Here is a 15,675-nt window from a genome sequence, read left to right on the forward strand (position 1 = left end):
CCTTCAGGAATGGTTGAGGGTAGGCTGTCCTGATGGAAGAATTGTGTTCCTGATCCAGAATTGTAGCCTTACTTCCCTAATAAAGCCCCAAATCATGAATATTTTCTGTAAGTTGTGTGTGGCTGCTGCAATGAATTATTGACCCTAGCAGAGAAGTAGAAAATGATGTGGGAAGGATGGTTTGTGTCAGAATTGGTGAAAAGATTGGAGCATAGTGGTAGTTTGACATACACCTCATTGAAATCAGCATTGGACTGTTGATACTGATCTTGATCCACTTCCCCTCTTGTGAAATTAGAGGCAGTCAGAGAACTATGCCTCCACCACGCCCTTTTTATAGAGTAACAAGATAATTAAATTCTAATTTGGAAATGGATAGTGTTGATGGTTACACAACATAATGAAAATGATTAATATTACTGAATTGTGCATGTGAAAAAATATTGAAATGGCTTATTTCCCACTCTGTGGGAAAAAAGATGAGACAGCCTGCTTCCATAGAGATTTACAGCTTTGGAAATCCTATGGGGCAATTCTACTCTGACCTATAGGGCTGCTATGAGTCAGAATCTACTCTATAGCAGTGGGTTTATTTATATACTTTTTTTTATTGTGGTGAATATATGTGTGTGTGTGTGTGTGTATGCTTGTATATAGGTATTATGTATGCATGCATATATGTACGTATATATTCTCACCACAATGAAAAAAATCAAAAAGTACCCTACAAGAGAATTTTTTCAAAAGCTACCTAATTAATAATTCAAGTATATAGTAAAGCATTCTAGGTACAGATCAGGAGACCTAAGTAGCATTCCAGGTAAGGAACAGCAATATAATTAAAAGACCTAGTGCAAAATGAAGATACAAGAACCTTGCTCAAAAAATATTAAAATTTCAAGATGGCAGCAGCAGAACATCAATTCAACTAAGGCCTAGACCCCTGGGACTGCATAGGTCACACATTCATGAAGACAGACCTACCCAGATCCCATATTCATCAGAAGTATAGCTTGTAGCTGATCACTTAAACTCTTATGCCACAGGATTTTGCAGCTATAAAATTAGGGAGTGGGATTAGAATACCTTCAGTTCCTTTCCATATCTAACATCTGTGTTGTTCTCTGTTACAGAATTAGACATTCATTTTGGAGGGAGTTCTTATACCTTTTTTACAACCATTATATTCTGAATGGGACTCAAAACTACTGTTAAAAACCCATACATGATATTTCATCTTCAACTATACTGATGTTTTTTACTTCTGTACAACTCCTTAATTTTGCCTAAGAGAAAAAACTCCAAAGCAATGTTCCAAGTTTACTATTTTCCCATGTATGGCATTTAAATCTGAAATTCCCAACAGAGGCCTCTATGTCTATAAAGTAATTTTTCCCACAGTAAAAGGTCTCCTCACACAAATTAAATATTTTCTTTTTCTATCCCTGAAAAATTATCTATTCAGAATCAGCTTCCACATATGGTACAGAATTTGGGTCTGATCCAGTAAAAAGGAGGTAAAATATCATTTGGGAGTGAATTAACCCTTTTATTCCAACAGTGTTGTATTTAGCAAAACATAACTGATAACTATCTAAACTAAAATTTCTTAATCTGGAGTCCATAGTCAGAATTCTAGTAGTTCATTACTTGGATGGAAAAAATTATAGCTTTATTTTCATTAATCTCTAATTAATTTTTAATATTTTCATCAATTATGAATTTAGCCAGTAAACCAGAGTGGCATTAGCAATATCTATGACTTGATCACCAATAAAAAATTTATGAGAATAAAATTTTTATGTTATATTTTACTTGTTGCAGATATCTTGAAATATTATCTATGCTCAACACTATCTGAAAATTGCAATAGTTATTGGAACCACTGCAAGATACCGTTGTTTGGTGTGTTGATAAAGAATCACCTATATTACTATAGCACAAAGTTGACATTTTTACATTTCAATCACTGTACTTCAACATAATTAGCTTAATTTTGTAATCCTAAATATGTCATTTCATTCATCTAGAAGCATCATGATCAGAAAATACCTACAATCTTCACCAGACTACCAAAGGGGTCCATGGGAAAAAAAAAAAAAAAAAGAAGAAGAAATCCTTGCAAAAAGAAGTTGAAGAGATAATGTAACAAAAGCACTGTATTTTTGGTCTTATAAGTAGTAATAGACTTAAGTTTAATGAAAACAGTCTTTAAAATTCTATTTCAACAAAGTTGTCCATATTACAACAAAATCTTGGTCTATTTCTTTCAATATGTCAATAAGTATATCAAAACAGATCAACTTTCGTTGTTCTTTGGCTTTGTTTTCTGCTTTGTTGTTGTTGTTTTTAATGTTTTTGCATGTGTGACCAAAGGATTTGAATTTAAAAAGTATAACTCAGACACGTGTTTTTACACCATTATCTGAAATAATACTGGGATTCATACCTGAGACGACAGTAGGTTACAATCAATGAACAGTCCCTTCCCAGTTTTATATCTTTGTATCAATCCAGCCATGATGGCTCCGTAAGCATATAGGCCAGTGGCAAGATCAGTCATGGCCACTCCTGGGCGAACTGGATCTCCATCCTGATTTCAGAATTGGATTGAAAAGACAGAAAGAAAATTAAAACCTTGTAAGATTTCTCACATATAACAAGGTTAAGTAAGAGAAAAAAAAATGTATATAAAGTATGCTATCACACACACACACACACACACTTATGAAACAAATATAACAAATTGTCATTGCATATCTGTGGATGGTGGAACTATGTTTATATTTAGTGTATTTCTCACCATATACCCTATGAACCAAACTAAATCAAACCAAACCAAAGATTTTTCAATACAAGTCTGAAGTTCCTTCTTAAAATAGTTTGCTTTGTTTATACTAAAAAATAAAAATGCTTGAAAATGAATTTTAATGAGTTAATCTGTTGGGGAGAAGAAGTTAAAGTAGCATTTTCTCTGGCTGAGTGGGAAGCTATCTCAGGAAACAATACAAGAGATCTAATTTCCTTATAAACATGTTACACGCACACTGCCATCAAGCCAATTCCAACTCACAGCCACCCCCATAGGGTTTTCAAGTCTGTAAGTGTTTACGAAAGCACACCCACCCTATCTTTCTCCCTTGGAGAGGGTAGAGAATTCAAACTGCCGAGATTTGTTTAGCCGTCCAGTGCCTTAACCACAATGCCACCAGAGCTCCTTATAAATATGTAAGAGTTGATAAATAAACTAATGGTAGTTGCTAGGAGAAGTGCACTTATCCACAGAATACTTTTAGCAAGATGTCCCTAGTTTAGGATTACTATGGTAAGCAAACCTAGAATCTATAGATTTATGGAGCACTGGCATGAGCTATGAGAATGAATTTAAAATGAAGATGTTTCACAGCTTGTAATACTCTCTTTTGTGTGAGATAACTCCTGTACTTCATTAGGAATCTTATCTATTGCTCTGGATCTGCAAGTTTTTCTCTAATAGGAGAAGAAAGGATTCTGAACATTCAGGATCTCTCTCTGATTCTCCTACAGATTTGATTGATTGTATCTTTGAAATTATTAGTAAAGCTTGACACTGGTTACATCTCTAGATCAATTCAATCTGGTTTAACAATCTAATCCTTTGGCTATATGCAAAGGTTTTACAACAGTGCGTCACACACAATAAGTACTCTGTAAAAGTTATTTATCAAAATTATAATCAACATTATCATCAGCTATTGTTATATGAGACAGTTTCTACTTTTCACTACCTTGAATTCTTCCAGCCTTTCATGGCACAGAATATCTTAAAAACAAACAAACAAAACCATATTTCACATGTTATCAAGTTGTCATATTTATTCATATGCTTCCTTATTTATTGACTCCAGTTGCTGTTCAATCATTTTCAGAGGTTGATTTTTCCTTCTCCTTAGCTCCAATATAATTCATGTTGATCACCTTGCAAGAGTGATGAATAATGTTAACAGCAAGAAAGTAGAGGCTATAGTGGCTGTGGTGCAGTGAATTACTTGGTATGGTTCTCCTAGGCATGGTCTTTGTGACTGCCACCAAATGACTGGGGGAACTATCCAAATATAAGGTGCTTATGGCCTACCACAGGGATTGGATAGCTTGTCAGTAATGTAAATAAGATAAAATGGCACCCTTGTGGGGGTGGGACCATGCAAATAAGGTATACAGGATCCTAATATGGGGATTAGTTACTTTTGTCATCCTGCTAGGCTTAAAATGAGCCCTCCTAGAAGCAGAAAGGGGGATCTCCCTGCCATCAAGAAAGAACTGGAGGTGGAGTGGAACACATCCTTGGACCTGAGATCCCTGCGCTGGACCTCCTTGGCAGAGACAACCAGCAGAGACAACCAGCTGAGGAACCAAGAGGTACGAGACAGAGCAGCAGGCTTGCTGGCCCACAGAGCAAGAAAGCTGAGTACCCTTGTGCAGGAGGCTTGCTGGTGGAGTGAGATGCACCTAGGTGCACCTATCAACTGAGCTAAAAGAGCTTTGTAACACTTGCCCAAACAGGGCAGAGGCCAAGCAAAGAGGCCAAAGGACAAAGACAGGTGTGCTCGAGGTCATGGCTGAGGGGAGGCTGTCCAGACTGAAGAACTGTATCCTAAGCATCCCTGAATTGTAGCCTGTTACTTCCTTAATTAGGAGCTCTGGTAGCATAGTGCCTAAGGCACTTGACTGCTAACCAGAAGGCTGGCAGTTCAAACCCACAAGCCACTCCTTGGAAGGAAGGTTGGGCAATCTACTTCCGTAGTGATACTGCCTCAGCAACCCAAGGAGAGGTCGCTATGAGTTGGGGCAAACTTGACAGCACATAACAACAACAACAACAACTTCCTTAATTAATCCCATAATCATGACTATTGTTTTTGAGTTCTCTATGGCCACTGAAATGAATTATTGAACCCAGCAGTGAAGTAGTAAGTGCTGTGGGAGGGATGGTTGGTGTCAGAAATGGAAAAAAGGCTGGAGGGTGGTGGCATGTCTGGCCTCATAGGAATAAACCTTAGGCTGCTGATGGTGATTCTGTCTCTCCATCGTGAGGTAGGAGGTCAGAGGCAGATGCTGCCTCCATGTCCTTTTTACAATGGCTAAACTTTTTTTTTTTTCCTAATTTGCAACGCAATTTCAAGGAAGATATTGCCACAATCATTGGAAACTAATAGCAGCCTAATTTATTATTGAAAAAAACTGTAATACAGTGAAACCATGGATTTAAAATTAAATTTGTCACTGGAATTTAAGACGATTTAAGGCACTCAAAGCCAGAGACAAGTTCAAAGTTAAGTTTAGAGACATCAGTTAACTCATCATAAAATGAATATAATTGGATTTTATTCCCTATATTTCAGACCAGTAGGACACTAAATAATAAATCTTCTACATTATATTTAAGTTTCCTTAAAAGATGGGATCATATCTGCTTAATATTCTAGAAAAAAAGAATCATTGCCCAGAATAATATCCTATGTTGTAAGAACAGTAAATAAATACTAATTCATCCATATATTAAATATAACACTGTAACTGGTAACAATGACTTTTTGTGCCAAGTCACTTTAGGTCAACACTTGAACAGAGTCGTGTTAACCCACTTTAAATTCAAAAATACAAACAGGTTGATAATAAAAGAGTGGAAAAAGAAATAGCATGCAAGCAACAATCTTAAGAAAGTTGGAGCTTCTTGAAGATCCAAAATAGCAGACCAGGCAGATACACTATCCAGACACTCTACCAAAAAGACTCAAAAACCGAGTGAAATGGATACAGACAATCCTGGAACCCAGAGCTTCAAAGGAAAGGATAAAGAGTTAAACAAATAAATATCTAATTAAACAAAAACTGAACAAGAAATGGTAAACTGACAACCAGCACAGTGTGGACATTTTTAATTACTGCAAGGAGCATTCCAATTGGAGCAAGAAGCAGATAACTGGCTCCACTTGCCCAGGTCGACACCAGTACCCATATCAGTGATCGGATGACTAGAGAGATATGACCTCCTCACTTACCTTGCACAACCTCACAGTGACCAGAGATGCAGCAATCCCACCACCACCACCCACCAGACAGCTGGTCAAATCCCCCCCAATGCCCATGCTGTAATGCTTTTATAATTTTTCTTCATCTTTCTTCTTAGTTCTTCCCTCTTCCCTCACCCTTTTTCTTTTCTTTCATTTCTTTTTTCCTATTTCCTTGCCCTTTTTCTTTCTTTTTCTATTTTGGGCACAGTAGGAGGTAGAAGAATATTTTTTGTATTACCTTGTACCAATTGATCTTGACATCCCCTCTAACTATGTTTCTATTTTGGCAGAGCTGGCACCCATCCCCTCCATACTCAAATGCAGTTAGTAACACCTGCTCCCACCTTATCCTGGGCAGAGGTGCACACTCCCATGGAGTGCTGCATTCTCATGCAGCTGTGTTTGGCAACTAGAGCTTTTGTTTGCTTCTTCTTAGGTCTTCCCTCTTCTTCCTTTGTTTTTCATTTCTTTTTTTTCTTCTCTTCTCCTCACCCCCCTTTTTTTTCCTCATCCCGCAGAGTGGATGTCCACACCACCCCCACTGTTAGCAGTGCCCACTCCCACCCCTCTGTGGATGGTCATGCATGCTCCCTCAGAGTGAGCTCTATGTTCCCAAAGCAGCAGTGTTCAGCAGCTAACACTTCCACCAGATTTTTAAAAATATTTTTTGTTTTTATTCTTTTTATCTTTTTTCTTTTCTTCTCATTTCTTCCCCCTCATGCTTCCTTGTATGTATCCTTATGTCTTTTCTTTTTCTAGCTCTCCCCACCACATACTTTTTTTTTTCTTTCTTTGACCTGCTGAACAGATGCCCTGCCCATGGCAACCTCGGCACTCAATAGCTTTCACCCTGAGCCTCCATATTCAGTGGAATGCACTCCCACAGAGTGAGCTACATTTCTATCATAAATGTGTTTGGTGGTAAGCACTTGTACCAGTATTATGATGGATTTGTTTCTTTTTCTTTGGTTGTTTTTGTTTTTTTCATTTTCTCCTTTTATTTTTCTCTTTTTTCTCAGGAATCTCCTATTTCCCCTTGGCTTCTTTTTTTACTTTTTTTCTTTTGTTTTTTCCTCTACCCACTTCCTTTTTTTTTATTTTTTTAATTTTCTTTCAATTTTCCCACAGCAGTCAGAAGCCAGCAACCCTACCTAGCCATACCTGCTATGCCTGCCACTCCACCCAATAAGCAAGTGCCACAACCCGTGCAAGCACCACTGCAGCCAATGCCCACTCAGCCTGCCCTTGGCTGCTCTACATGACCAGCAATTAAAGACTTATGCCCACACTCCCAACTGCTAGTAAATTCACCCAAAGACAGTTGCGTGCCCCAATGCTACCAAACTACCAACCACAGTAGCACACCCACCCCTTTCCCTGGATATATTAACACAAAACAAAACAAAAAATCAGGGTGAAGCAAAACACCATGCAATCAAAAAATTAATACAATAACACCACAACTAAGCACCCTAAGGTGCTTATGGGCAGGGGACCATAGTTACAGGGGAAATCAAAATCAATTGGTACAATGTAGTACAAAAAATATTGTTCTACATCCTACTGTGGTAAGTAGCAACTACCAAGCAGCCATTGGAGATGGAACTATTGGTCTCTCTTCATCCAGAGCAAACAAGAGTGAAGAAAATCTAAGATGCATGGAAACAATCAGTCCAAAGGACTAATGGACCATGAGAAACTCAGCCTATATGAAACTGAGATCAGAACTAGATGGTGGCAGGCTACCAATGCCAATCACTTGGAAAGGGATTAAAATTGGAGACTATGGATAGAGTGGGAGAAAAAAAAAGGGGAACAAAATTTTAAAATATTAAAAAGACCAGGATTACTGGTTGGATAGAGACTGGTGAAAGCCCCAAGACAAAGCCCCCTAATCACCCTTCGGGGCCTGGAATTGGACTCACTCCTGTGGCTCAACTCTCAGCCAAACACAGACAGGCCTATGAACTGAACAACAACAAGAGGTGTATTTCTTGAAACACTCAATCATGGGAGATCTGAAGGGCAGCATTTGCACAGGGAGAAAGCAAAGGAGTCAGGAATGTGTAGGAAGAAGGACACAGACAAGGTAACCATGGGGAAGAAGTAGGAAGAGAGTTATTACACTGTGGAGATCATAATCAGTGTCACAAAACAAAATGTATATGAACTGTTGGAATGTAAAATGAATCTGTTTTATAAAATTTTACCCAAATCACAATAAAATGTTAACAAAAGAAAGAAACAAGCACCAAGAAAATCATCAGATTTGTTGAAAGAAAACTTCCCTAATAGCATGAAAGACAAGAAGATATGCATTTAAGAAGCTCAGTGAAGCCCAAATAGGGCAGATTCCAAAAGAAAATCACAAGATATATATAATAAAATTTCCAAAATCAAAGACAAATTAAAAATCCTGAAAGCAACTCTGGAAAAACAAAAGGTTACCTACAAAGGAGAACCAAGAAGACTAAGCTCTGATTTCTCAGCAGAAACCAGACAGCAAGAAGGCAATAGGATTACATATATAAAACCCTAAAAGAAAAAAATTAGCAAGCACAAATTATGTGTTCAGAAAAATTGCCCCTCAAATATGATAGTGAAATTAGGAAACTTCCAAATAATCAAATTAAAGGAGTTTATAAAAATTAGACCAAGCTTACAAGAAAGCTCAAAGGGAGTCCTTTGGACAGAGAACCAACAACAGCAGACAAAAACCACAGATTAGGACACACAACAACATCAACTGGAAATTAACCCAGAGATAAATGTATCAAGAAATAAAAAAAAACCTACAAGAAAATAGGGAGCCACAAATGTCAATTGTGAATGATGATAACTACAAAGCAAAGAAAGAGAATAAATGGTGTACTTACAGAACTTCTAAAGGGAGAGGGAGTGAAGACGATATCAAGATAAAAGGGACTGTTTTAAACTTGGGAAGATAATAAATAAATTACAGGGTAAGCTCAAAGTAGATTAATAAACCCTCTCAACAAAATTAAAAAGAAGAAATAATAAAGAAAATTCATATTTCTCACATATATCAAAACTAACTCAAGATGGATCAAAGACCTAAACGTAAAACCTAAAGCAATAAAGATCATCAAAGAAAAAATATGGGCAAACTTATGGGCCCTAATACCTGGCATAAACACACAATCAAACATAACTGAAAATGCACAAACACCAAAAGATTAACTAGATGACTGGGACCTCCTAAAAATTAAATATTTATATACATCAAAAGACTTCACCAAAAGAGTAAAAAGAGAAACTACAGACCGGGGGGAAAAAATTGGAAATGATATATCAGACAAATCTTTAAAATTTATAGAAAATTTCAACACATCTAAAACAAAAAGACAAATAATCCTATTGAAAAATGGGCAAAAGATATCAACAGACACTTCAAGAAAGAAGACATTCCAGCAGCCAACAAACACATGAAGAAATACTTGTGACCATTAGTCATTAGAGAGATGCAAATCAAAACCACAAATGAGATATCTCACCCAAGTATTAATAGCAAAGTTAAAAAAAAAAAAATGAACAAATGCTGGCAAGGGTATGGAGAGACTGGAATACTCATATACTGCTGATGGGACTGTAAAATGTTACAGTCGCTTTGGAAAAGTGGTATAGTGCTTCCTTAAAAAGTTAGAAATACAAACACCATACAATCCAGCAAATCCCACTATTAGGTATATATACTGGAAAGAGTCATGATATGAACAAATATACACACACCTATGTTCATCACAGCACTATTCACAATAGCAAAAAGATGGAAACATCAAAGTGCCCATCAACAGATGAATGTATAAAAACAATGTAAACACAATGGGACAAACATTTAAAAAAAAAAATGATGAATCTGTGAAACACCTCATAACATGTATGAAATTAGAGGACATTGTGCTGAGTGAAATTAGTCAATCACAAAAGGACAAATATTATATGAAACTGCTATTTTAGTAAGTCAAGAAAAGGTTTACACACAGAAAAAAATCATTCTTTGGAGATTACCACGGGTAGGAGGGGAAGGGAGGGTAAATTACTAACTAGAAGGTAGATGTATTAACTTAGATGAAGAGAAAAGCAATATATAAAAAGGAGGATGTCAGCACAAAATGATCAAGGCAGTGGAAGACACAGGCAGTGGGAGACACAGGAGCACACGAGTTAAAGGCAACGAAGGTGAATACCATTACATATACAATCCTGCAATACTAATAACAATAATCTACCGGTGGATATATACACAGATAAACACTCAAGCTGAAAAATGGTAGGAAAGTGAATGGAACTGTACCTATTAATATATATATAGGTTTGACAGAAGATATTTCTATATATGTTTTTACATATGCTGCAAATATATCCATGAATATAATAGAGCATACAGAGTGCAAAAGTATGAAAATGTCTTAGTCATAACCAAATACTTTGAAAGAATAAGTAGCTAGGGATGGGAGCTAAGGACTATAGTCTCAGGGGATATTATGATCAACTGGCATAACATAATGCACAAGGAAATGTTCAACATTTTCCTTCAGTGAGTAGTGACTGGGGTCTTAAAAGTTTCTGAGCCACCATGTAAGTAAGGTGCAACTATTGGTCTTTCCCCAACCAGAGCAAAGACTGAAGAAAATCAAAGATGCCAGGAAATGACTAGTCCAAAGAACTAAGAGACCTCAGGAACTACAGCCTCTATAACCCTGAGACCAGAACTAGACGGTACCTGGCTACCACTGCTGACTGTTCTGAAAGTGATCACAATAGGAGGTACCAGTTAGAGTGGGAGAAAAATGTGGAACAAAACTCAAAATAATAAAAAGTGACCAGGCTTTCCAGTCTGATAGAGACTGGTGGAACCCCAAAAAGTATGCTTTTTAGACATCCTTGAAGCCTGGAAATGAACTCAACCCCTGTGGCTCAATTGTCAGCTAAATGATATAAGTCCTATAAAGTGAACAGTAACACGTGGGAGATACACACTCAGTAGAATAATCAACTACACGAGATCAAAAGGGCTGCATTTCCCTAGGGATAAAGCTCAGAAGGCAGGAAGGAATAGGAAAGAAGGATGAAAAGAAATGTAAACATAGGGAGGCAGTGGGAAGAGCGTGTTCCAATGTGAATATTGCAATCAATGTCATAAAATGTGTATGAATCGTTGAATGGAAAACCAATTTGTACTGTAAACTTTTACTCAAATCACAATAAAAATAAATAGAAATTTTTAAATGGCAAGTTAGAGTAGTTGTACTAATATCAAACAAAATAGACTTTTACAATGTTCTAAGATGTCAAATGATGCTACTAGATATAGAGGGACATTTTATAATGATAAAAAGATTTACCATCAGGAAAATGTAGAAATTATAAACATATATGCACTAAAATATGGAGCTCCCGAAGACATGAAACAAAAACTTACAGAATTCAGAGGAGATACAGACAACTCATCAATAATAGAAAAAGATTTTAATACCCAACTGTCCATAAAGGACATAAAAATGACACAGAAAATAAGAAAATAAAATACATAGAGCAATCCTACACTGAACACATGGGGTTGCCATGAATTAGAATCAACTCAGTGGCAACTAACAACAACAGTTAAGACTTAAGACATACAGTTATAGTAGGAGGACAAAGAAAAAGAATCTTCCACTCATTCACTTTCCATATTGATTTGTACATTTCTCCACTCTCACTGTTCTCAATGCTATTGCCCTATATTCTCTCATTCCCTATTCACTGAAGCATTCAGAAACTTACTAAAAGTAAATCTGAAGATTGCAGGAAAAATACGAAATTCTAATAAAGTGTGTAGTTAATTAATAATATTGTGCTGTTGTTGAGTGCTATAGAGTCAATTCCCACCCATAGCAACTTGTACCAATGTTATTAATTTCTTAGTTTTGATAATTGTATTATGGTTTTGTAAGATGTTAACATTAAAGGAAACTGGGTGAAATATATGGTAACTTCTGTACTATTTTTGCAACTTTTTTATAAGTTTAAAATTATTTCAAAATAGAGAAGTTAAAAAGTAAAACCTGAATTATTTCTTTCAAAATTAAAACGTGACTCAGTTACAAAATGGCACAAATGGCTTCATGTTTTTATTACTTTTTTAAAGCAATCTAGAAGAGAACAGAGGGAAAAAACCTACCTGTAAAGGTGATACTTTGTTTCCTTTAATCACAATCTCCAAAATCATTAAATGTAAAACATTATAAAGATTATTCCCCAAAGTCAATTAAGGATTATTTAACATTTTCATTCTACAGATATTCTTCTTGCTAGTTTCAGAGTTTTCTAAATGTAATAGAAAAAAATAAAGAAAAGAAAATCATGTGTTTTTCTAAATCATATGTAAAACCTTTTTTGTCAAAAAAAAAATACTTAAGAAACTATAATAAATCTATTCTGGCAGATTTTCAATAAACAGACATAAATTTGATAAGTTATTAAGTATTTTCTCTTTATTTGTATTACTTCACCAAATTGCTCATAAAATAATAAAAATGTTAAAATTTTATCTTTTTTTAAGTAGTTGGCTTCATTTCCAAAATAAAAATTCCTTAAATATACCTGTGTCACAATGTCATATTTTCATTTCATACTTAATAATTCACTATATCAGGGTAATTTGCAGAGTATTTTCTTTTCACCCTGGAACACATGATTTGTTTTAATGAATTATTTTCTGAAATATGAGAACTTCCATATACTAACCATATAACCTTTGGTAAGTTCTTACTCCTTCTTATTTTTTTCCTCAAATTGGAGAATGTAGGTAATAATAACTATCTCATGGTTTGTTGTGAGAATTCAATGACAAATGGAATATAAAGAATTTTATAGATACAAAATGCTCCACAGATAGTAGTTTTTATAACATGTTTGTAATGGTACTGGGAGACTAGTCAGAAGGCCATAGCAATAATTCAGGGACAGAGAGAGGTTGAAAATCTCAACCAAGGACAGAGAAAAGGGGATGGATTCAAGAGGTACTTACAAACCCGAATTCATAGACATGGTTTACAGGAGTGGTGTGAAAGAAAGAAAAAAATGAAATTGATTTTGGAAAACAATAAATGGGAAAGTAAGTTTCTTAATCAGAAGGTAATATTTTGTTTGTGAAAACTATTATAACCATGACTTCGAGCCCTAATTCCAAAAACAAACCTGTTGCCTTTGAGTCAATTCCAACTCACAGCAACCCTATAGGACAGGATAGAACTGTCCCATAGTGCTTCCAAGATTGTAAACCTTCATAGAAGCAGACTGTCACATTTCTTTCTGTGGTATGAACAGCTGACCTTTCCATTACCAGATGAGTGCTTTAGTCACTGCACCACCAGGGTTCCTCAACCCTAATTAGTAGGGAAACTAATCTTTAGTAGAAGTAATAAAGGTTAGCATAGTGAGACAAAGAATGGATATTCAGATCTACTGAGGGTTTTACAGAACAGTGTACGGTTGCCTCCCCCCCCAGCTTCACACTTCCTGGGAACAGATTTTAAAGCTACACAGAGTCTGAACCTTCTGTTTCAGTCACATTGTGGTAGTTAAAATTGTGTGCCAACTTGGCTGGGCCTGGATTTGAGTGGATGTGCAACTGGATGTAGTTACTCCTCACAATGAAACTGGTAATCAGCTCTATGGTGGAATCTACTGTGAGCAGCTGAGTAACTGTCTTAGGGATGCAGTCTGCTTCCAGTATTTGAGAAGACATTTTGACAAAGGTCTTGAGCTTCTGGCACATCTGGATCCTGCATTTGGCTGAATCTTCATCTTAGTGGTCTGCCATGTTGTCTTGAACATGTGGCCTGCCTGCTGCCACTTGAACTAGTGGCCTGCTGTGTTGCTTGATAATCTTGGGACTGTGCCATTTTATTTATCAGCCATGGGTTTGTCAGCCTCAGCAGCCAGCAGCTGCTTGAGTTAAGAGATGACACCAACTCCAGTGAGTTGTGGGGCCGCCACTCGGCCCCTAGAGCTGGCACCTTCAACTTGGACTTCTAGCCTCCTGAACTGTAAGAGAATGAATCCGTTTATTAAAGTCATCCACTTATGGAGGGACAGGAAAATGGCATCTTACCTTTAGTCCACACGTTAGTTCCCTCTAGCATCTTAGTGCCTGAAAAACTAGATGCAGCAGTTTGAAGAGGGGATTCTGGTGCTCTGAGCAGCTCATTAAGTCACAGAACACCAAACTCAGAGGAGTAGGAGTAGAAAAGAGGGAGAGGCACCATAACCAGCCAGAAAGAATAAAAAATAGGGGATCCTGCCCTGAGGAATGCCAACTGGCTGGCGAGATGGGGCATCAGAGGGCTCCCTGAGACAGCGGAGAGAACGCATGAGGGCCTGCGGCCACTCCACGGACCTACCTTCAGTGCCCACTTTTATCGGTAAACTTGGGACCACAGGGAGGGAGTAGAGACCCCTCTGACTCCAAGTGCTGCTGAACTGGGAGCAGAGATGGAAGCTTACCACAAGTGGGCAGAACCTGGGTCAGTCTTGTGGCGTGAGTGGGGGCAGCTATCCCAGGACAGCTTTTTGGCACAGAGAAGCCTGAAATATGGGGTTTGTGCAGCTGTCTGAATGTGACGGAAAGTGGCAGCCCCCTAACCATTGGGGTATTTGCCAAATTTGAGCTGTGGGCCTGTAAGTAACAGTATGTCATCATTAGCAGCTTATTCAAAGCCCTGGGAACGGCTACTGGCACCTTGGAGCTTTTTATTCTCTCTCGTTTTTCTTCCTTCTCTCCTCATCCCGCCCCTGCCTCATCCAATAGAAAAACCACATTAAGCCACTATACCACCTGTCAGCTCGATTCCTAAACACCCTTCACGATGAACAGAGACCTGCATCCACACTCCAAATAGTGATTCCAACATCACAAAGAAAACTGCAGGGCAACCCAGCACACCAAAAAAATAAAATACACCAGCTCCACCTTTGCAAAAATATTAAATCAAGACAAAACAAATCAATACATAACTAACAGTTAAAGACAACTTCAGAATCTCTAGGAAACAACAGGCAAACCTCAAATCAAACAAAATAACAAAACAGAAAACAGGATAAGGCAATAGAAATAAAATCCCAAACAAAAGTCTCATTAAACATGGAGGAAGAGGAGGCAATTATCCAAGAAGAAATTTAGAAGGTATGTTTATAGAACTCTACAAGAGCTCAAGGAAACCCCAAACAGAATCAAGGAGAACACAGATAGTAACCTGAAAGAACTCAGGAAAACCATTCAAGAACAAAATAACAAGATCAACACACAATCAGAACTCAACACGAAAACAGCAGTTAGAAATCCAGAAGATGAATACCAAAATCACAGAATTACACAACACAGTGGAAGCACAAAAGAATAGGCTAGAACTGGCTGACAAACACATTTCCCAACTAGAAGATAAATCCCTTGACACCAGCCTGTATGAAGAAAAATCAGAACAAAGATTTAAGAGAAATGAAGAGAACCTAAGAGTTATATGAGACGACATGAAAAAAAAAAAAAAAAACATACATCTCATTGGAATTACAAAACAACAAGAGGAAAAAAAAAAAAAAAAACACTGAAAAAACTGTG

General features: G+C 37.0%; 1 protein-coding gene across 1 annotated transcript in view; it reads right to left on the minus strand.

Moving 5' to 3' along the window:
- The window catches only part of SUGCT (succinyl-CoA:glutarate-CoA transferase), a 1,528,177-nt gene that overhangs the window by 1,250,740 nt on the left and 261,762 nt on the right, over positions 1 to 15,675 (minus strand). The window contains exon 8 of the mRNA XM_042780991.1: positions 2,450 to 2,593. Coding sequence (XP_042636925.1) covers positions 2,450 to 2,593 — 144 coding nt within the window. The remainder of the gene's footprint in view (positions 1 to 2,449; positions 2,594 to 15,675) is intronic.

This window comes from Orycteropus afer, unplaced genomic scaffold (genome assembly GCF_000298275.1).
Source record: "Orycteropus afer afer isolate SDZICR_OR568_19922 unplaced genomic scaffold, OryAfe1.0 scaffold00077, whole genome shotgun sequence".
Classification (NCBI taxonomy): Eukaryota; Metazoa; Chordata; class Mammalia; order Tubulidentata; family Orycteropodidae; genus Orycteropus; species Orycteropus afer.